Genomic DNA, 23,216 nt, shown 5'->3' with positions numbered 1-23,216 from the left:
CAATCTTGTGTTATGGGAAGGAGTAAATAACAATTCCTTATTCACTTTCCCCACACCAGTCACGATTTTATAGACCGCTTTTTTCCAAGATGAACAGTTCCTGCCTTTTTAATCTCTCCTCCTACAGAAGCTGTTCCAAAAGCTAATCACTTTTGTTGCCCTTCTCGGTATTTTTTCCAATCCTAATATATCTTTTTTGAGATGGGGCGACCAGAACAGCGATGGAGCAAAGTAGCAGCAGCTGCCCCTGACGAAAATCCCCAAGACCCACAGGTTACAGTGTGGAATGGCGGCAGGTGAGCAGGGGTGACGGACGTTCCCCGCACTGCGGGACAACGGGGAGGTGGGGTGGTGATGGTGGCTGGGTCAGCAACACCTGTGTAACTTGCTAAATTAGGGGTCCCTGCCAGGGCACTCTGCAGCTACGCTGCTGTCCCAGGAAGGATCGGAGGTTGCTCTCTGTACCTCAGAGCCGTCTGGGCTGGTGCGGGGAGTGGTATGGGATCCCTGAAGCTACATGGCTGCTCCTGCCTTGTGCCTGCGAGTGAGAAGGGGGCGTAGCTTTATGGAGCTCCCAAAGCTGCATGAATCATCTCAGGCTCTCTTCTGGCCTTCGAGTTTAGGAGTCTCTGAACACCCCTGCCCAAGAGGTAGGCAAGGGCAAAAGGTAAGAGGCAGTGGTTCGGTGCAGCCCCCAAGCCCAGCCCAGTCCTGATAGGTGGGGGGCAGGGGAGATGCTCACCATCCTTGAAGGGGTGGATGTACCCAAAGATCCGCAGCCCGTAGTTCTTCCACTTGGGCGACACAGCCAGCTTCTTCACCGTGGTGCGGGCCTGCACATGCCGGGATGAGGGAGAGAGAGAGAGGGACACATCACACCCAGGCCTCGCTCTGGGCCGGGTCACACAAGCACCCACACTCCTGGGGGAGGCAGAGGAGTGTGCCCCACAGCCCCGCCTCCGCCCCACAGCCCCGCCGGGTCCCTAGAGAGGGTGAAATTCCACCATCAGGGCAGCAGCCTCGGGCCCACTTCAGTCCCACACCTTTGACACCCCACATGGGGCTTGAGTGGGCCTCCTGATGGAGGGAAATTCCGCCCAGAGAGAGGTCCCATGGATCCCACAGGAGTTATCTGTCCAGGATCAGTCCCTAGGGGATCCCCGACTCACAGGCTCCCCCGCACTGCAATGGGCTTTGGGTCAGGCCCTCAGGAAGCCAAACACTCTGGCAAACAAAGGTACCGGCCAGAGCAGATCAGCCAGCAACCCCCAGCCAAGCCGAGCCGAGGGGAGGGACAGTGTGGCTGCGACCCAGTGAGGGGCCTGTACTCACGTGGGGAAAGAGTGGGAAGTGCAGGTTCTTCCTCAGGTGCCTCACGGCCCCTCCGCACCAGTCCTCGAAGACGTGAAGGTTCGCCTTCCCCTTGTACTGCAGAATGGACAGCCCCCACGGGGGCATGAGAGCACGTCCTGGGCCGGGCTCCTACCGGCTCACGTGCACCTCCCCATCGCCGGCCAAAGGCCACACCCAAATCCCACCCGAGGCCGTGGAGAGATCCCCATGGGCGCCAGATCAGACCCCGCTACACCAGGGCTCAGAGCTGCACAACACCAGACCAAGGCTGGGGCCAGCACACCGGGAGGGGAGCAGCTCAGGGGGCCGTGGAAGGGAAGGGGGCACGCAGCCCAGCAGCACATGCCCCCACCTGCGCTCCAGGGGAAACGTGGGTGCAGGTTGCTGTTTTTCTGGGGCATTGCATGTTTTTAAACACCCGTTACCTGCCCACCCGGCCAGGCTGCACCAGGGGTCAGAGCAGCCCCAGGTTCCTCAGCCAGCCCATGTTACTGCCAGCTCAAAGGAAGATCAGTTTCAGTTTAAGCCACGCCAGCTCCCCAGCCCTGGCGCTGTCTTCAGCCACTCCCGAGCTCTCCCCAGGGTGCTACGCAGCCACAGCAGGGCACAAATGCACTGGTGGCTCAAACCGGGGCAAATCCCCAGTCTACAGCAGGTCTTAGAAGTCTGCCCCCCGCGGATACCGCCAATCCCTGGCTGATGGGAAAGCCAGCTGCCAGCAACGGGCCTAGCACCATGTCCTAAATGCCCTAGACACAGCTCAAGTTCCAGAGATCAGACCCTGACCAGCCGTCCCACTCCTTCTGCTCCTTCCTGGGCCGGCTGGGCCCCACGGGTAGGGACCCAGGGATTGTTCCACCCTTGACCCCCATTTCTTTCCCCTCTGGCTTTGTATTTTTGGCCACCCCCTTCCTGTGAAGTGGGATGGCCGCCATCTTGGCCAACCCATCAAGGACTCAACTGGGGACCCCCAGAGCTAAAAGTAGGAATCTGAGCGGCAGCTCCCCCCTGGGGCTGTACCAGACTCATCACCTAATGAATAGGCCCTGCAAAGCAGACACCAGAGAGTTCCTGTTTACACCCCCAGGCCCAGGCCGAGAACAGCAGAGGAGCGAGCGAAGCAGAGTTCCCAGCTCCCGGTGGGCCTCCCGTCAGAGGCCACCACTAGCATGTGCCAGGGGGGCTGAAATCAGGCCCGTGCAGGGGGATCCCAGGCAGGGGTTCGAAAGGCCAGGATCCCTGGGCAGTGGCCATGCTCAGGAGGGCAGGACACACAGGAAAGTGGCTGGGAAGCTGGGTGCCGTTATTCCCTTTCCAAAGGCTCTGAGGAGAACCCAGTCGTTCCCTAGGGTGGATGCTGGCAGGGAGCAGAGGAGAGATCTGGGGCTGGTGCTGCCCACCACCCTGCCCATCTCCCCCATGCCGTGGCCTGGAAAGGCCTGTGGGTGGCAGAGCTCCAGAGCTGTGACTGATGGACAAGGCCGATGGCGGGACGGCTCATGTCACCGGGGTGACTCTGAGGCAGAAGAGGGATCCCAGTGTCTGCTGTGGGTTTACTGAGATGGTCGGTCAAATCCCCCAGCATCCCTTCATCCCCAACATGCTGCTATGGGGCACCCTCCCAGCTGGTGCCCCGGCCCCCAGGTGCCAGCTGCCTGCAGTGACCGCCGCTCCACACGTGCCCGCGGACACTGGCCAGGCCCTGCAGCTGGGGAGGAAGGAGAGGGGGTGGGGCCAAGGGCAGCTGAAGAGGCAGGAAGGCAGGGACGCAGTGATAGGCTTGGAGCAGGCCTGTGGACTAAGACACTTCCCGGGGTGGCGGGGGCACAGGGGAGGGGAAGGGGGCAGCGTCTCTGGGGAGCAGTCCCAGCAGTCTCCAGTCACTCCGCACGGGCACACACTGCCCTGGCCATGCACAGCCCCAGCCCTGGGCGCCTCGGGAGGTCTCGGCACCTGGCAGCACACTGAGACTGGGAATGGTGGGTGGGGAGACAGGGACCCCTGAGCCCTGCCCTGGAGATCAAAGGGAGCCAGCTAACCACGAGAGCCGGCACAGCCAAGGGCTCCCTCCCCCCTCTCCGGTCCGGTCGGCTGTGCAATGTCCCCCTCCCCAAGGGCTCGCAGCTCTCCTCCCTGCTGCTGGCTTTCACGTCAGGGCTGCGGTCGGGGTCAAAGCAGCTAAGAATTGAGTGCCGGGTCCCCGTCTCCTAGAGCTGCCCCCACTTGCAATCACTAGAGAAGCCGAATCTCCAGGCTGTCTGTGCGGCGGGGACGCAGCGGGACAATGGACTCCAAGGTCCCGGCTCCCATTAACACAAGCGGTGTTATTAATGCCTCCCCTCCCGCTCAGGCATAGCCAGGGGGCTCGCTCACTGCACAGCCCCCCCTTGCCGGGGAAGCGTGACCACTATCTGCTCCACCATCATCTGCCGCGTCGATCACTGCCATGGCTCACTGCCACCACCAGCTCCCGCGCCTGTCTGCTCAGTGGCCTCAGAAGAGCACCAGCAGGGAAAAATTCCCTGCCAAGAGCCATGTCCGCTCTGCCAACCCCATCACGCCCTCCCACCAGCCGTGCCAACCCCGCCGTGCCCTGCCTCCTCTGCCAACAGCCATGCCCTGCCACCAGCCGTGCCAACCCCACCGTGCCCTGCCTCCTCTGCCAACCGCCATGCCTTGCCATCAGCCGTGCCCACCCTACCATGCCCTGCCACCAGCCGTGCCAACCCCACCATGCCCTGCCACCAGCTGTGCCAACCCCACCATGCCCTGCCACCAGCCGTGCCAACCCTGCCACGCCCTGCCTCCTCTGCCAACTGCCATGCTCTGCCACCAGCCATGCCAACCCCGCCATGCCCTGCCACCAGCTGTGCCCACCACCACAGCCTCCCAGCAGCTGTGCCAACTGCCCTGACCTGCCAATAGCCACACCCCGCCAGCTCTAACAACCACATCTTGTGCCTTGTCCCTAGAACTCCACCAACCACGCCCTGCCAACAGCCATGCCATGCCTACTCTGCCATGGCCACGTCCCACCTGCTGTGCCAACTCCCACACCCTGCCAGCAGCCACCCCCACCAGATGTAACAACCACACCACGTGCCACGCCCCTACAGCTTCACCAACTATGCCCTGCCAAGAGCCACGCCAGGTCCACTCTGCCCACCGCCACATCGCACCAGCTCTGCCAACAACCATGATGCCCCAACAGCCACCCCACTACAGCGGTGCCGACCACGCTGGGCCTTCGATACCCGCTGAACCGCAGCTGCGGCACAGAAAGGGGCTTTTCGCCATGTGCCAACGAACAATAACCCCCAAAACGGGGAGCTCTCGCCGTCTGGGAACCATCAGGGGAGGTGTGCAGCATCAGGTGTGGGGACGCTTCCACACCCCAGGCAATGGCTGCCTTCGCTTGCAGGGCTGCCGTCCCAGAGGGTTTACTGCCCCTCACAGCCCTCGGGATCGGGTGGAACTAGAGCCTAGTCCACTTTGGCCCGTACGCCTTTGGGGTTATTGCCACGCTTGTGATCCAGGGCCAATCCTCGATCGGGGTAGCCCGGCTGGATGGGGATCTGACCCACGATATCGGGGAGCAGCAGAGACCGGCAAGGTGAGAGCCACTCCCCTCTCAGTGGCGGATGCCAGCCACAGCACCCCACCAGGTCACAGCGTGCTGATCTGCAGCCCCGGTTGCTCTCTCCAAGTTGTAGGAGCTCCCAGCAGAGGCCTCGCCCCCCCGCCCCCCCCAGGGTGTCGCTACATCCACCAAACACATTGCAGGACGCGGGACTAACCTCCCGAGGCGTCTAATAGGCCACTGGATCTGGTCCCGGAGCTCTCAGCATCCCCACTTCCTGACCACACTGGGCTAACAAGCCCCTCCCAGCTACAGCCCCGGGTCTCTCAGCGATTCCCCTGCCCCAGGGGGGCAGAGGCAGCGGAGACGCCGCGGGCATACGGCATGAGCTCGTTAGGCAGAGAGATGCCTGGCACAGGTTTCAGGCCCCGCTGCGGAGCTCTGGCCCGAGCCCTGCTCTTACTCCAGCTCTGCTGGAGGGCAGCGCAAAGGGAGCTGGGCCAAGCTGCCTGCTGGCGGCGTTTCCTACCCCGAGCCATGATGGATGAAGAACTCCACGGCTTCTGCTCTCCCCGAGCTGGGTGGCTGACGCGGTCACAACTGCCAGGCCGGGAGCTCACACGGAGGGAGGCCTTGACCCCCATGGAAAACGAGAGCGGCCGCCAGCTGCGCGCGCCTTTCCATTAACCCAGCACTGCGCCGGCAGAATCAGTCAGAGGGGAAAAGCTGTTTGATGATCCCGCAAGTTCTCCTACGCCCGTCCCCCTGCCCCAGCACCGTCTCCGCAGCTCCCGCGCAGTCAGCGAGGACGGCTTCCCCCCGCCCCTCGCGACTTGCCCCAAAGACGTGCCCTGCCCAGCTCACCTGCTCGTTCCACGGCAGAACACGCTTGGTCACGTTCAGCCTGGGGGGCCTCCCGGCTCCATCCGCCCCTGGGCCTCTGGAGAGCCAGCCATCAAAGCCCTGCCCTTCGCCCTGCTGGGGAAACCGAGGACAAGGTGAGAGAGCAGCATCCCGGGGAGGGGCCAGGGCAAGAGGAGGAGGGAAAATGGGTGACACCGACACCTAACGTGCCAACAGGCTTTGCGATCACCCGGCCCAATTCTCCACGGGTGTCCAGGACCAGCGGCGCTGCCATCGGTGGAGTGGGACCGCTTTCCCCCAGCAGAGCTTTTGGCCCAATGGAGCATTTCCCCGCCCGGAAACGCGGCCTCCTCCTGAGGCCGAAGGCCGCGCAGCTCAGTGCCCCAACGCCATGCCGCAGGACGGCTCAGGGCAGACGGTGAAGACGAATCCCACCTCCGGGGGGGAATTTCAGGCTGGTTAATTGGAACGACCCCAACGGGGCGGCTGGCAGGGCTGACTCATCTGCAAGAAGGGCCAGGGGATCTAAACATCTCTTGTGAGCGGCCAACACCCAGGTGACGGGGCCGGGGGCCCTGTGTGTGTGGGAGAGCAGAGAACTTTCCTGTCTAACCTAGAGATGGCCTCGGGCACCTCCCCAGCACCCCGAAACACGAACAACGGCACAGGACTGTTCTTGGGGATCATTTGTATTGCAGCAGCATGGAGAGGCCCAACTAAGGGATCCGGGCCCCACTGAGCAAGGTGCAATGTATCCCCAACAGAGACAGCCCCCACCCCACAGAGCTTACAGCCCAAGCATGAGACCGGAGACAAGCATGTAACTCGACAGGGTGATAACAGCAATGGTGATCGCTGTCACTTCCGGCTCAGCCAAGAGGAGGGAAGCAGACAGATTGAGCATGTTATGGTTACATGTATCCATTAAAGGAAAGGAAGCCAGAGGAGGGAGTTGTCCATGCTCTGTACTAGCCGGAGCCATCTCCTGGCATGTGGGTTCGTTCCCAGCGGCAGGGAAGTTGAGGGAGCAAGGGTAGCTACCCCTAGAGAGGGAGGAGACTGGCTAAGAGCAAATGGTATGTGCTCAGCGAAACAGGGGATGGGCCAATGGGACCAGGCGCCGTGAGGCCTGCTAATTCAAAGTCCGGTGCCAATGACCATCCGAAGGCTGTGCTGGCAGAGGTGGATTTCAAAGCAGGGGCAGGTCAAAGCAGGCGGACGGAGAAGAGGGCTGCATGGGGAAGATGAATGCAGACGGGGGTGCCCCCTGCTGCCCACTTTCCTGGCATGCGCAGGGATGAGGCAGAGGGAGGCAGGCGATAAACCAAGCCTGCCCCAATCCGCTTGTGCCATGCGCTCCTCATTACATGGAGACAAATTACCGTGGCGACTGGGGTACTCGAGAAGGAAACAAAGCGCCTCAGCCCATGATAAACGACTCCTTGTCAAGCTCCCTGTCTGGTGGAATTAATTCCCAGCCAGCTGCGCCCAGCGCGGGGAGGGAAGCAGGGACGGAGCCTGGAGCTGCAGACACTGCAGCGTGGCTGCCCAGCCAGCCCCGGAGCAGCGCTGTTTGGGTCCACGGCAGCTGGGGAAGGAATCTGGCTGGTGGCCTGCGTGGCCCAAGCTCGGGCGGCTCCAGGGGACACAGCGAGCGCTGCACCAACGTGCAAATGCAACGTGCAGGCAGGAGGGCGGGGAGACGGGCCCCTATGGCCCAGGAAGATCTTCACAGGCTCTGGAAAGAAGAGGCTCCATTTGCGGTGTGCAGCAGTGGTGAGACTAGTACAGGGCGTCATGACAGGGGGTCCCAGCCCTGATTCACAGTAACCCACTGCGCAAACTCGGAAAACTCACTTAACCGCTCGGTGCCTCGGTTTCCCCATCTGTAAAAGGGGCAAAGCACAATCCCGACCCCTGCTATCCAGCACCGGGTGAGAGGCCCTCTGATGAGAGGTGCTCTCTTTGTGTCGCTATATCCCCTGCCGCAGCCTGATGCTGGCGGATAGCTGCTATTTGATAGGTCTCAGGATGGGCTCACAGTCTTTGCTGTCCGCGACCTTTCCCCAGACACTGCTCTGGATTCCATCCCCCTCTCCCGAGGTGATCCGTCCGCCAGCAGCAGCACCGGTGAGCTTGATCCAGACGCTGGGTGTGGAGGAAGAATAAAAGCACAGGTCAACCCCAGCTAACCGCAGTTACTCTGAGCTGATCCCCATCCAATCCCAGCGTCTCCCGGCAGCGAGTGAAATAAGGGGTGGTCTTGTGTCTTGGAGGCCACAGGAAACCCGCGCAGGATATGGGATAAGATGAATAGGCTCAGTGGGTGTGAGGGGGAAAAGCTCAGAAAAGTGGGGGGACAGGTTACTGGTTTATGAGAGCTACTCTCAAGACATTAAATGTGAAGGGGGCAAGCAGGCTGTGAGTGACTGCTGTAGTGCATTCCCTGGAAGCGGAGCCCGGGAGACACCAGCCTGGTCACTACCCACGTTCTGTAGTTCACTGGTGTAACGCTCGTGCAAGGGCATGAGCATGGGGCCATCAGGGCTCCACGTACAAACTCTAGTTGGCTTTGGCGAGTGGCGTGGGTCCTGCCCCGCAGCACCAGGCGCCAGGGAGGAGAAAGCGTTTCCATCTGCTCCATGTCTCCCTTTTCTCCGGATACGTCACGTCAGTTTCACAGCACGGCAAGAAACGGACAAGGGCCGACAGAGCGCGGGATCCCAGGGCAGCAGGGGACAGAGCGCTGCGGCCTTCGGAAATGGACGCCCCCCCACCCCCCACCCCCGGGGCCGCTGGCGTTCGGGGCTGTAACAGGTAACGTACACCTGGGTCACAGAGACATAGATGCAGTCGTTGATGGAGCACACAAGCTGCTATTCACGAACTTGTCCTTGAGCAGCTTGGCTGACAGGGAGCTCAAACCCCGGGGCTGTCACTGGACTCCACTGAACATCTTTCCCAAGGCCAAAGGAGCACAAGGAGCCACCTGGACAAAAATACACAAGCCACCTGAGGCTTTTTGTGCACAGAGCTATTGATCTCCAGCTCGGGCGGTTGGCTACAGTCACTCCCTGTTCACAGAGAGTGACAACAATCCCTCATATACAGCCGCAGACCTGGAGAATCGGGAGTTGGTTCGTATATCGCAGACACCTCCAGTCTGTTTCGCTAGGGCGGGTCTAACAGCTATTTGTGACACCATCCCCACACCTGCGCCATAGCCAAGGCTGGCATCACGTTACTATAAAGGCACCGCTCCTCCGAGAGGCTGACCTCCAGGGCCGGGCTCAGCTGCTTCCAACCTCAGCTGTTTTCCCTGCTGCCTTGTTCAAAACAATGGCTGGTTAGATTTTTGTTTTACTTTAAACAAACATGCAGACGCACCCCCCCCCCCAATCCCCCTTTCTCCTCACTAGAAGGGATTCCACTCAACAATTCCCTGTCAGGCAGAGAACCGGCTCTTCCACCGTCAAGGCGAATGCTTTGAAAAGCTGACAAACAGGCTGGTCTATTGGAAACTGAGAGGGGGCAGGTGATCAGAACAAGAACAAGAACGAGGAGCAATGGTCTCAAGTTGCAGTGGGGGAGGTCTAGGTTGGATATTAGGAAACATTATTTCACTAGGGGGAGGGTGAAGCACTGGAATGGGTTACCTAGGGAGGTGGTGGAATCTCCATCCTTAGAGGTCTTTAAGGCCCAGCTTGACAAGCCCTGGCTAGGATGATTTAGTTGGGGTTGGTCCTGCTTTGAGCAGGGGGTTGGACTAGATGAGCTCCTGAGGTCCCTTCCAACCCTGAGATTCTAGGATTCTATGATCAGCATACTCTGGCTGACACCAATTCCAGCCAAAGAGATAGACAGGGGCTCTGATGTAACATCCTGGGCTAACTCGGGGGCTGGGAATCCCAGATGGGAATGTCTCTTTGCCAATCACCAAGTGAGGTGGGGGTCTTTGCTGGCTGGTGAGAGCAGCTGCCTGTGGGCGAAGGGTTAATAAGTAGCTAGTTTGTGCAGCCAGGAGAAGCAAACGGGGAAACTATTACCTGTGTAAACGTTAAGGCAGCTGGAGAAGGGGATGTGATTATTATTGATAGTTTCTCTGGCACCCGGAGTGTGAGGTGCTTGCTGGAGCTGGGCAGAGGCACCGATCTGTTTTATTCCCCTAGGGCAGCTGACGTGGATTTGCTGGCCAGCGTTACCCATAGGGCCCTGTACCCAGTGCCCTGCAATGGGGAGCTCAGCCCCCTCTGCCACAGCTACCCCCATTAAAGAGCCTCAGTGGCAATGAGAAGGTTTGAGTCATCATTACCGCAGCGGAGGGTTCGCGCTGCACCAGCCCAGGGCGCATCACCGACTTTCCCTGGCTGGGGGCCCAGCCTTATGAAGCCGGCGGGGAGCTGGTTTTGGGGACATTCCGCATTCCCACCCCGGGTCTCCCTTTCCGCTCTGTCTAAGCACTGATTTGCTCGATGAGCGTCTGGCTCTGAGGTGGGACTTATCGATCGGGCTCTGGCTAATTGATAGTGGGCAGTAAGTGGTATCGGTAATCCATCCATTCACCATTTCCACTCGCTGGCTGCTCAGCTGCAATCCCATCACAACCAACGTTCACCTTGGTGCGTCATTGCTGTCCCAGGCCCCAGGGCTGCTCCCCGCACCAGCCATTCCCAGCATCACGGCTTGGCTTGTATTTGTTTCTTGGCCTCCCTACGCTCCCTCGGAGGCTGGGCTCTCATTAGCCTCATTCTCCATATGAGGCAACTAGGGCCCAAAGAGGCCAAGTGACTTGCCCAAGGTCACACAGGAAGCACGTGGCAGAGCCAGAAACTGAACCCTGATCTCCTGACTCCCACTCCAGTGCCTTAATAACAAGCCCACCCTTCTTCCCCCCGGCTGGTATTGCCAGTGAATGCCCCACTGGGCTCAGCAAAGGCAGAGATACAGTCTGCCCAGCAGAACTCGGGGCGGGAGGAAGTTGCCAGCTCCTGATGCTGTATGAGGAGCTGCTTGCAGAGAGAAGGGGCAGGAAGTCTGAACGGTTGCTCCTGCTTGACAAGCCATGGGTTCTCTCAAGGAGACTCCCCTTTCCTTGGCACGTAAGGTCCCTGGGCCCTGCCTGTGATGCTGTTAGCCCTGCAGTGAACACAGCTGGTGGAGGAGTCCACTGGGACTGGAGATCTCGCCTGATACGGCTCACGCTGCCCCCATACCGGGGGTGACGCAACAGTGCTTCTGGGGGGGCTCTGTTATCCCCAAGGGACTGGTCCCCAGTGCTGGGAACAAGAGAAGCCCAGCCCACCCTCCATTGCCACGGAGAACTTGGCAGAGCAGAGCCAGGGCACCCAGCGGCTGGAGCAGAAGGGAGGCGCGGGGGTGACATTTGCCCACTGGCTGAAACAGGGCACGCCCCCCGCCCAGTCACCCCCGCGGTGAGTCGCTGGGCTATGGAACAGGCCACCCGGAGGCGGGATTCCTTTCTGGTTCTCCTCTTCCTTTTAAAGGGATCGGGCTAATTCAATTGCAGGTGTGTGTCTCACAATTTAGAGGGACTAGGCTGGCGCTCGCCTTCACGCCAGAACTCGGGATTGATTCAATTGTGATCGGCATGGACAGTGCAGTAATTCCTATGCCTCTCTCTGGGCCCGCCACACTGCGCCAGCAGTCTGTTATTAACCAGGACAGCTTGTCCTGGGGGTGTAACCCCACTTCTCTTCCAAGAGGGGCCCCCTGCAGCATCTCGCTCAGCCCTTTCAGCACTGGGCCATGCACGGCTTTTACTGCAAGCTGATCTCTCAAGAGGTATTCATTTCAGCAGAGCTGGGAGCTCCCCCCTCAGCAGCGCTAGCTCCCAGCCTCGCCCTTTCACCACAGCTTCTTCCAGCCCCGAGCCTCCAGCGGTAGGACCTCGTCAAGGTACACCCAGCCAAGCAGGGCCCACAGAGCCCTGCTGGCCAAGCGGAGCAGCATCTGGTAGAGCTTGCTGAACGGGTGCTTGTCATTAACCATGCCCTGTTGGTACACAGCACTGCCCTCCAGTGCACAGAAGCAGACCCGCTCCTGTGGGGGCAATTCTCTTGCTCTCTCATGGCTGACGGGAGTGCCACTGCCGCGAGTGTGCAGGAGAGTGGACAAAACGTCCCACACATTTCTTTGTTTCCATTTGCTCCTTGAAGTTTTCCACCTGCTGCCAGCGGAGGGAGATTCATCGGGTCTCTCTGAGCGGGGGACCAGAGTTCAACTCGTGGGCCTGGGGCTTGGGCTGGAGTCCAGCTTGCAACTGGGACATCTGCAGACGAGACCCCTTGTGGATCAGTTGTGCTCCCACCCTCCCCAGCTGGAGACAGAGGTGGCAGGTGCATACATATGGCACCTGCATGCCTGGCCATTCCCCGTGCACCATCTCCGACAGGCAGATCCTACAGCATCTCCAAAGGCACCTTGCAAAAATTAAAGCCCCATCCATGGTAACCGCAGGAGAGACAGAGCCACTGAAGGGACATCGCCCACAGAAACCTCTCTGGCACCAAACCTTCTGCCCGGTGCACGTTCAGTGAGCTGCACTGCGAAAAGAGACCAGAAGGTTTGCTATGGACTGGGGACTCTCTTCTGCATGGATGGACCTCAGGGGTGGGTGAATCCAGCAGCCAGACTGCTTCCCACGCAGGAGATTGCTGAAGTGAAGGCGGAGAGCGGGGCAGGTTTTTGAAGCCGGTTTCGTTCATATTACCCACTCCCGTCTGGCTCTGCAGTGATTTAGAAGCAAGCAGTGGAGCAGGGGATCCAAAGGCAGTGTGGCTCAGGGGATCAGAGACACTGGGCCTTGGAGGGAACTAATGATGGGAGAAGGGGAGGTCTAAAATGCTCTGAACCCTTCCCCTTGGATACCGGTGGTTTCTTCTTTCATCCTCTCTAGGGCCTATTAATCGCCTCCCACTTGGCATTTTCGGGGGCTTTTGGGAGACCCTGGCAGCTGGTCATTGTCCCCCGAGCCTTTGGAACACAGATTAATAGATTCCAAGGCCAGAAAGGCCCACTGCGATCATCTGGGCTGAGCTCCTGTGGGTCACAGACCAATGCACTGCCCCGGAATAATTCCTAGAGCAGAGCTTTCAGGATAACCTCCAACCTGGACTTTAAAATGGCCAGTGCTGGAGAATCCACCACAAGCCTCTGTAAATTGTTCCAGGGGCTAATTACCCTCGCTGGTAAAAACGGGTGCCTTATTGCCAGTCTGAATTGTCTAGCTTTGGCTCCCAGCCGAGCCACAGCCCCTCGTAATGATGGCCTGGGGGGAAGTCTGTCTAGACTTACCCCCCCCAGTGGCCCTTCAGTTGCTGATGCTGGCCCCTGGCAGGCTCCATGCTGTGGGTTTGATTTAATTACCTGGGCACCTGCGGTTCTAAGATGGCAAAGAAAAATGGACGGGACAGAAAAAATAGCATCCCACTCTTGAGTGCGACAGGGAAGAGGAAAGCTCCAATGACCCCCTCTCCAGAGCTCGCCCTGCTCCTGACACAACCCACCTTGGGGGAGACTAGGAACACTCGGGCCATCCACGGGCAGCACAAACATGGGCACGGAGGGGGAGAAGTGACTTGCCCAAGGTCACTGAGCGAGTCCCTGGCTGCATCCATCTGAAAGCCTGCATCTCCCAGCTCCCAGTCCTGTGTGCCAGGTCCTAGCCCATGCTGGGTGTCCTGCCCTGTTTACAGAGATACACCCACGCAGGTGCTGGGCATTTCACAGCTGGGGATGTGAGGTGTGGCGGTGGTGCCCTGGCACGGGGACTCAGACGCAGGAAGTTAGCGAGAGCAGGGACATGAGGGAAGTAGGGAGGAGGAGAAAAGATGGAGAGAGGGGAGGAAAAGGAAGTAGTGTGTGTGGGGGTCCTAGTCTTTTAATCTGTGTCTGTGCAGTGCCTGGCACAGCCGGACCCTGATCTTGATCGGGGCCTCCATGTGCTACTGGAATTGACAATGCTGAGCTATTCATTATTTGTAGGCAAGCCAAGAGCCCAGGCTGCCCTGGGAGCCCCATCACACCAGGCCCCATACACAGCACAGTAAGGGCCAGACAGACACTACAAACCATCCCCGTTTTACAGATGGGGAACCGAGGCACAGGGACACTCAGGGAGTCTGTGGCAGAGGTGGGAGTCGAACCCAGATCTCCCAAGGCCAGCCTTCCTCTCCAGCCCCGGCTTCTCCAGAGACCCCTGCTGCTGGGGGACAGTGAGCAAAGGTTCCCTGAGCGCATCGGGCCGCAGAGGCTGAAGGGACCAAGCAAGAGGGCAGCCCCTGGAGACTTCAGGGAGGGCCACTGCTGTGGCCAGCTGGGAAGGTAACAAGTGCATCACACGCCGGAGCGGAGACAGATAAATGCTGTAAACAAAGAGGAGCCTATTAGGATGCGTGGCACTACGGAAGTAATTAGCAAACTTTGTCTAAACGAACTAATTAAAGCCCCAGAGGAGGGGAACAATGCCCTCTGAAAACGTGATTAGACAGGCGGCATAATTAGGCTTTGATTGTTTGAAAGGAAGAATTCCTTCCGCTCCCTTGGAAAGTTTAGCCCGAATTCCGGAGCAGCCTTTGGAAGATGTGCTGCTGCGGGTGGGGGACGGGGGGGGGGGTCTGAAGGTGTCAGCGCAGGGCGGCGGAGGGGGCAGCTGGTACGAGCGCCGTCCAAGTCCCTCCCACGCGCTGGTTCCAAAACTCGGTGGCACTTCCGTGCCGACTTCTGGAGGATTCGCTGGGGTCCCCGGGGACGGTGAGAGCTCCGCGGTGCTACAAGCTCGGTGCCCCCCGCCCCGCGGCGCAGGCCCTGCGGGAGGGAGGGAGATGATGGGTGGGATCCGGCCACGTGGCGCTGGATTGATACACACCAAAGGGGGGAAGCCGCATCGACTGCGGCCCACGTCGAACGAGCCTATTTCTCGCCATCTCATGGCTGCCTAGCGTGCAGCTGGCTCTCATTAGCAGCACACGCTCGGGAAACCCAAATAAATGGCTCTCTCCACTCCGGGGCGGCTGAGCTGTAGCAGATAAAAGCTTCTCTGTCCCCTGCCACAGCGGGGCTGCGATGGCGCCGTGCCACGGCTAGGGAGAGCGAGGGGCTCTGCTGGAGGAGGGGCTGGGCACTGCCTTGCCCTAGCTATAAAGGAGCTGCCTGTGGACAGCAGCCTCTGTAATTAACACACCGCCGAGTTTCAACCGCTCTGGGCTCCAGTTTTCCATCTCTGGGTGTTTTTAGCCCGATTAGTTTGCTTTGGGTCCAGGGAGCTATTTCAGCCATGGCTGTTTGTCTTTCCAACCAGTGAAATTTCCCCCTCCCTGCACTGACAGAGGCAGCAATTCATAGCCTGGCTCCCCTGAGCTGGCAGCTGCTGGCGGGACAACTCTCCTGTTTGCTTACAGTGCTGGCGGGAAGACGGGGCATGTTAAATTCAGATGGGCCAGGGCTCCGGTAATCTGTGAGATGCCCCTCCCGGCCTTGCTCAGGGGGCCACCACCACTGAATTGATGGGATGATGGAGAACAGGCAATGGGGCTTTGCTTTGAGGCAGCCCCGCCCCACCCTGGCTGGCAGGGAGAGCTGCACCCCCCACATCCCCACCTGCCTCCCACAGGTCAGTAGGGCCTGCAAAGCGGTTTGAGACGGTCAGGTGACAGGGCAGGAGACGCTCAGGGTTTCTGCTCGGGAACACCCTGCGGGGGCACCCTACGACTGTGCCGATTCCGCGCTGGAGACCGGGTAGCGCTGTCTGATGGGCGGCAGCACTGGCAACCTTTGCAGCCAAAACCGGGGTCCTGTCTCTGCACCCAGCTCGGGAGCGATTTCAGTTCCCTCAGTAACCCCTGCAGGAGCCAGCCACCTGATTTTCAGCCAACCCTCCTTGTTCTCACACAGCCAGGGAGGACGTGCACCAAGAGATCACTCTCTGGCTGCCTCGGCTCAGCAGAGAGAGCTGGGGCAGGAAGGGGCTCATGCACAGCACCCAATCTATGCTCTGTAGTTCAATGCGTGGGGCTGGGGAAGGGCAGCACCACACAGATCCCCATGCCAGGGGCTGCAGCGTGGCGTGTAGAGAACCTGGCTGCACTGGGGGAGGCAAGCAGACAGGGGTGAGAAGCAGCTGCCCAGGGCCGCTGGCTGGGTCCCGCTTAACAGCCACCTGTGCTCCAGTGACGTCCCCGAGATGAGATGGGGGCCAAAGCCACAGAGAAGCTAAGTGTTCAGCTCTGGCCTCTCTCCATCCCCACAGGGAAGAAGAGCCATTAGTGCCCCAGGGGCGCTCCCCCCGCCAGCAAGCATGGGACAGAGAAGGGCACTGAAGCTGCTTCCATGGCCTGAGACCACGCGATGCCCGCACCTTGCCCAGTGCCGTCAGGGCTGGTCCTTCCTCTCTGAACAGCACAGAAGGGGAACAGATGCAGGCAGAGCCTCAGAGGGAAGGGGAGGGGTCACGCAGGAGGTGAGGGAGACAGCAGGGCTGGTCAGGGTGCAAAGGATGAGGGGAAATAGCTGGGATAGACCACGCCAAGCAGGCTTTCCTGCTGCCCCAACCCTAGAACACAAAGGGGGGTGCGATCCAGCGGAGGCAACACATGAAATGTGGCTAAAAGGAAATATCTCTGTTGTGCCATGATAAGAAACCTGTGGGACTCCCTGCAGCAGGGCAAGGCTGATGGCTTGGAAACCATGTAGGAACATCTGACAGAGGTTTACTTTGTCTAGTGGATACAGCAGGGAACTGGGTGTCTGGACACCTGGGTTCTACTCCTGTTCCCTGGTTGACCCGCAAGTCGTGCCGATCTCTCACTGTCTCCACTTCTCTGGGTGTGTCAGAGAGGATGCTACAGACCCACTTTAATCAGATGCTTTGGCAGCCTCACGTCAAGGGTGTGCAAAGGGCAGAAGAGCAGGCTGGACTTTTGCACCAGTATCAGCATTTCAAGAGCTCTCAATCCTCATGCTTCAGGGCAGCAGCTTGGCCAGGAAGAAACGGCCCCGGCCTGATTTGTCCAGATTAGCTGCATTCTGGAGGGAGATGGAGTTGGCTCTGATATCTAAACCCCCTGGAAGTGGCCTTGGCTGTAGACGGTCCATTGCTCTGCCCTGTACAGAGTCTGCAGTTAGCTGGGGCCAGCACAGGGCTCCATTAACCCAGGTCTCTGCGTGTGGCATGTCAGTCTTTCCACACGGTGTGCTAATTGCAGGCACGATTGCCATGCCAGTGCCGTGGCTGCCAACGCCTCAGGAAAGGGGCAGCAATCAGTTAACGTCACCGTTATCGCAGTGAGGGGAAATGAAGCATCACTGTCAGGCAGTGAAATATGAGCTTTCCTTCCGCCGGGCTCCCACGCTGCCAAGCCTGGCTCGGAGCCTGCCCGAGCCCCAATGGCACGGTCCTGGAGGAGCAAGCCAGCCCCAACGTGCTCCTTGCGCTGCCCTTGGCGAGGGGTGCTGCATGGCGCAGGGCAGGCCCCGGGAAAGGCTGGTACAGCAGCAGCGCCCAGGTACCCTCCAGCCCCAGAGGCCCACAGCCAGATCCCCCGGCCCTGACAGCCCTGGGGGCGGCAGGAGTGCAGGGCTCGGGCTGGGGTGCTCTCACAGCCCTCGACCGACACTCCTGTCCCCTGGGGGCAGGAAACACCCTGCATGGGCGACTGCCGCGGCTGCCCCCGCACACGGGCTCTCGTCGCTGAGGTCGAGTGGGACAATCCCAGCTCTGCCCCTAACCCCCTTCTCAGTGCCCCGTGCTGGGAAGTTCGCCCCACCCTGGGGACGGTGAGAGGGGAAGGCCCCAGAAGGTTTCTCTCTCTGTCCCTTGCGTCGCATCCTGAACCCGAGAGGGGTGCGGCCCAGGGGCCCCTTCCCAGGGCAGGCTTCTCTGGCCCTTGGGGAGGCAGGCGGCCAACTCAGCTGCAGCAAGAGCATCCATTTCGGGTTTCGGACGACCCCGCCCGCGGCAGGCTTCCAGGGAGAGGGGAGCAGCAGGGGCGGTACATCAAAGCCGCCATGGCAGCCCCCGCGCTAAGCACATCGGAATCTACGGAGCGGCAGGTGCAGCCCGGGGCTCGAAACGCCCCCTCCCCCTTCAGTAACGTCAGGAGCAGCTCACTGTGCTCAGACGACAGCCGGGCTCTTGGCCCCGGAGATTCCAGCGGGAGCAGGGCCACGTCCAGTTCAACCACCCCCAGCCCCGGGCTCCATCCGATGGGCCGGCCCCCACGGCCTTCCAACAGGGCAAGGCCACCTGGAGACCCAACCCCACTGCCACAGCCCCCTCCCTGCTCCCCACCTCGTGTTATCTCCCAGGGCAGGCTGAGCGGTGCCCTACCCCTACTCTGTGCTTCCCAACAGGGCGATGCCAAGCAGGGGCTGCCCCACACCTCCTGCCACGTGCTTGCCAAGAGGGCTCCTCATCGGGACCCCCGGACAGCGCGGTGAGCATTCCGACCCAGGGATCCCGTCAGAGATCCCCACACACATCGCCAGGGGGATGGACCCATACGAACCAACACACACGCGCCTACGTGGCTTCCAACAGCACAGTCCCCTAAGGACTCCTGTTTTTACTTCCCACCGAGGCCATCCTATGCCCCGCACTATGGGTTTCCCACCAGGGCTATCCCCCCTCCCTTCACAGGACCCCTGCCTCCCTCAGGGCACCCTCTGTGTCCGGGCAGCGTCAATGGGGAGACCCCTTTGCCAGCCCAGCTCCAGGAACCCATGCAGGGCGATCCCAAGGTGCATCGGCCCCCTCCCCCAGCACGCACACGGCTACAGCCCCTAGGCGCCTCCAGCCCAGAACTGGAGCCGCTAGGAGCTCATTTCCCGTTTAACAGAGAGAGAGAGAGAGAGAGAAGACAGGCCAGCCTGTGATTACCATCTGCTCATCCTCCCGGCTCTCGCTGGAGTCCTCGGCCTTTCTCTGCTGAACCGCTGCCCGGGCCCCGGCCACACGCCTGCCAGCATCTGTCACCTCACCCAGCCTCTCACCATCTGCAAACAACAAACAGACGCAGCGGGGCGCATGAGACTACAGCGCCCTGGCCGGCAAGCCAGCACCCACCCACCGCGGCCCTGGGGAGATGGGAAGGGGACTCTGCCCCCCGGCGCAGTGCCAAGGAGCACCCAGGTCCGAGCTACCAGCACCACCACCTGTGTCTGTCGTGGGCTCAGTCCACAGCCCCGTCCATAGCCAGGGCCAGTCTGTTCCTTCTGCAGCGGCCACCTTCCTCCCAGCACCACAGAAAAGCCCTGGCTGACATTTTCAGACTTGGGTGCTGCACGGAGGACGCCCAAATCAACGACCTGATTCTCAGAGGCACTAGTACCCGGGGGTCCCGCTGGCCGCAGGGGCCCATGGGAGGGTTAACTTTAGGCACCCAAGTTTGAAAAGCAGAGCCTAAACCTCTAGTGGCAACAGAGCTACACCCTGGCTCAGCCCTGACCAGGAAACCCAGTCACTGACGGGGACCCGTGGGGAGAGGAAGACATGCGGCGGTGTGTATCTGGCAGGCACCAGGATGCCGGATGGGACACTCTCCCAAACCAGAGTCTAATAGGGCAGGGACCATCCTTCTATTGTGGGTCTGTACAGCGCCTTGCACAACAGGGTTCTGGCCTAGGCCTGGGGCACTCCTAGGGGCTCCCGCAATAGAAACAGCTAAATCCCATTTCACCCCCCGTGGTGCTCTGCTCCTTGTACCCCCAGGGGGTAGGGCCTGGCATAGGTGATTGTCAAACGGCTAAGAGAATCCAAGGCTGCCAGTTAGGAGTGGGGGTCTGAAGGAACTGGAGAGTCCTTAGGATAAGAGGGAAGGTCCTTTCATGGATCAGTAACCGGTTAAAAGATAGGAAACAAAGGGTAGGAATCGATGGTCAGTTTTCAGAATGGAGAGAGGTAAATAGTGGTGTCCCCCAGGGGTCTGTCCTGGGACCAGGACACCGAATGATCTGGAAAAGGGGGTAAGCAACGAGGTGGCAAAATGTGCAGATGATACAAATTACTCAAGATAGTGAAGTCCAAAGCAGACTGCAGAGAGTTACAAAGGAATCTCACTAAACTGGGTGACTGGGCAACAACATGGCAGATGAAATTCAGTGTTGAGCAATGTGAAGTAATGGAAAACATACTCCCAACTCTACACCAACTGATCGGATCTACCTTAGCTGTGGATCTCTCCTCACGGGGAAGCTGTTCCAGACCCCTCAACATTTCTGTTGCCCTTCTCTGTACCTTGAACAATTCCAGTATAGCTCTTTGGAGCTGAGGAGACCAGAACCGCACGCAGGAGAGTTACGCAGCTCACGCCCTCTCTGAGCACCCAGGGGCATCAGTAAGAACGCTGCACAGTGGGACCCTGCACCAGGATCTATTGCCACAGCCCGTGGTGCCCCTTCACCATCCACCAGCAGCCTCCCGAGACACTCTCCCCCGCCCGCTCGGCAAGATGCACCGGCACCAGAGATGCCCCCCAGCACCCATCCACCCCAGCTCCCCTGTGTGACTGGCTGATAAAATCAAATGACATGTACCTGGGTGCCCAGAGGGAGCCCATGAGGGGGCACTAGCTAGAACCAGAGGCAGCTGAGGGAAGTGCTAGGACACGCTCAGGGCTGCTTCATCCATGACCTGCAGCTTCACCTGGGTGCTCAACTCAGCTCTGCCCATGAACCCCAGTGCTGACATGCAGCCCCCTGGTATCCCAGCCCCGGGCCCCACCCAGCTCTGCCCATGAACCCCAGTGCTGACCTGCAGCCCCCTGGTATCCCAGCCCCGGGCCTCACCCAGCTCTGCCCATGAACCCCAGTGCTGACCTGCAGTGCCCCCACCATCAGCTATCCCAGCCCCGGGCCCCACCCAGCTCTGCCCATGAACCCCAGTGCTGACCTGCAGTGCCCCCACCATCAGCTATCCCAGCCCTGGGCCCCACCCAGCTCTGCCCATGCACCCCAGCTGTAGCCTGCTCCCTCCCCACCACACAGCTTTGCCAGTGGCCCCCAAAGTGCCCCCAGGCTCCCCTGCTATTTCAGTGGTGGCCTCTCCTGAACGCAAGCTGCCAATTAAGTTAAATGGGACCAGGACACACGTCAGGCTGGGCCAGGCCAGGACGTGGTCTTGGGGCCCTGGGAACTTTTGCCAAGTTCTGAGATTATTTTTGGTGCGCAGCTGCTGCGTCCCGGCTGCTCTCTGCAGATGAGGTCTGAGCTCAGTGGCCACCACAAATGCCTCCTCAGACCACCAGCCGTGCTTGGGCCACCAGCTTAACCCAGCTGCCTTGGGCTCTCTCAGCCTTTGGGCTGGGTACATGGGGGGCACCAAGAGAAGCAGAATCTGGGACAAGTGGCAATACCCAGGCCCCACTGAATAGCTTTCAATGCCCCGCCCAGAGCAGCTGCTGTCACCTGCTGGCCCTGCCACAGCCTTGGAGGGGGAGCCCCCGGCACCTGGGACATCCTGCCTCACAGCAGACACTGCTGGGGGAGTATCAGGGCCAGGTGATGGCACGGAGCATGCAGCCAGGGCAGGGCTAGGGCAGCTGATGGAGAGAGGGGGCCTCCCCAGAGCCCAGGCAGTGTGGGGCAGAGAGCATGTGTCTCTGGGGGCTGAGCACTCGCCTGGAGAGGGGCTGCAGGGGAAGGGGTTGCCCTGGTCCCGGGAGGCACGTGCCGTGCAGACAGAGGGGCTGGCCCTGGCGCTGAGGGGAGGAGGCAGGGGAGCAGAGGGCACTGCTCTTTGGCCAGGGCTCCTTCACCACATCTGTGCCGAGCGGCTTGCAGCGGCTCATCAGTGTCAGCTTTAATTACACCTAAGGTAGCCCAGCCTGCAGCCCTGACGTAAGAGCAGGGATGAGCTGCAGGCTCCTGGCTCCATGGCTGAGCATCCAGCCCCAGAGATGGGGCAGCGGGGCCCCCGTGCACCCGGCTGGCCAGCCGCTGCCTGCCCCACAGCACTGCAGCACAGAGGGGGGAGCACTTCTTCTAACACTCCTGTTTCTCCCCCAGCTGTCCCCAGCAAGGCACACAGTGGATTCCCCAGCCCCGACGGCCCCTGGGTTCGCAGCATCCATCACCCCCCACGCCCACAGCCAGATCCCCGACAGCCCTGGGGGTGGCAGGAGTGCAGGGCTTGGGAGCTCTCAGAGCCCTCGACCAACACTCCTGTCCCCTGGGGGCAGGAAACACCCTGCATGGGCGACTGCCGCGGCTGCCCCCGCACACGGGCTCTCGTCGCTGAGGTCGAGTGGGACAATCCCAGCCCTGCCCCTAACCCCCTTCTCAGTGCCCCGTGCTAGGAAGTTCACCCCACCCCGGGGATGGTGAGAGGGGAAGGCCCCAGCAGGTTGCTCTCTCTGTCCCTTGCGTCGCATCCTGAACCCGAGAGGGGTGCGGCCCAGGGGCCCCTTCCCAGGGCAGGCTTCTCTGGCCCTTGGGGAGGCAGGCGGCCAACTCAGCTGCAGCAAGAGCATCCATTTCGGGTTTCGGACGACCCCGCCTGCGGCAGGCTTCCAGGGAGAGGGGAGCAGCAGGGGCGGTACATCAAAGCCGCCATGGCAGCCCCCGCGCTAAGCACATCGGAATCTACGGAGCGGCAGGTGCAGCCCGGGGCTCGAAACGCCCCCTCCCCCTTCAGTAACGAGCCAAACAAAGAGGAAACCAGCTGGGGACTAGAGGGGACTGGGCCTGTGGGATCCCACGGGGCTCCGGTCCTTTCTGATCCGCTTCCTTCCCATCCAGAGGGGGCCTCCTAAAATGGCTCCCATGCCCAGCGTCAAGACAGGGCCCCAAACTCCATCCAGGGCCACACCTTGGGCACCCGCCCTGACCCTTAACCCCAACAGGAGCAGCCCGTGGAGGCAACGCTTGCTTTCCCAGTATGCCATGCTCCACTGGGACACCAAGCGATCTGCTGCAGGAGGCTGAGCATGGCTGGGCAGGGCCTGTGGTCTCCATGGGTCCCAGATCTGCAATAGCGATGGGACTGAACCAGAACCCTGGATCCTATGGGGACGTTTGGATCTGATGCAGACGGGGCTCAGGCCCCTCCCTGGTCTGTGGGGCTCTCTGGGCAGCACTCGCTAGGCAACATGAGTAGCACTGAGGAGGGGGGGCAGTCACCCCAGCCAGGGTCTGGAGAGCGTTTCTCAGCCTGCTGGGGGAGGCTTGGCCACAGCAGCCGGCCCGGCTCTGTAATTGCATATTGGCAGGAGAGAGCTGTCCTGCAGGAGCCGAGTCTTTTTGCCGGAGAGCCCCCATCATTCAAGCTCACATTTACCACACTTGAAGGAGGGAAGGACTCAATCAATTGCTCCTGGGAGGAGGACTCTGCAAACACAGCTCTCACTCAGGCTAAGTGGCCTGGAAAGGGCTGCCCGCTCCGGGCATCAATCCTGGTCCCAACCCC

General features: G+C 60.5%; 1 protein-coding gene across 1 annotated transcript in view; it reads right to left on the bottom strand.

Annotated features, from left to right (window-relative positions):
* Window positions 1-23,216, bottom strand: part of B4GALNT4 (beta-1,4-N-acetyl-galactosaminyltransferase 4) — a 125,511-nt gene that overhangs the window by 40,830 nt on the left and 61,465 nt on the right. The window contains exons 2-5 of the mRNA XM_077819861.1: window positions 18,693-18,808; window positions 5,798-5,911; window positions 1,333-1,428; window positions 743-833 (exon numbers count right to left, since the gene is read on the bottom strand). Of these exons, the coding sequence (XP_077675987.1) occupies window positions 743-833; window positions 1,333-1,428; window positions 5,798-5,911; window positions 18,693-18,808 (417 nt within the window). The remainder of the gene's footprint in view (window positions 1-742; window positions 834-1,332; window positions 1,429-5,797; window positions 5,912-18,692; window positions 18,809-23,216) is intronic.

The sequence above is a fragment of the Eretmochelys imbricata genome, chromosome 6, assembly GCF_965152235.1.
Source record: "Eretmochelys imbricata isolate rEreImb1 chromosome 6, rEreImb1.hap1, whole genome shotgun sequence".
NCBI classification, from domain to species: domain Eukaryota; kingdom Metazoa; phylum Chordata; order Testudines; family Cheloniidae; genus Eretmochelys; species Eretmochelys imbricata.
Note: the sequence above shows the minus strand (reverse complement) of the source record. Positions and strands in the feature narration are given on the sequence as shown.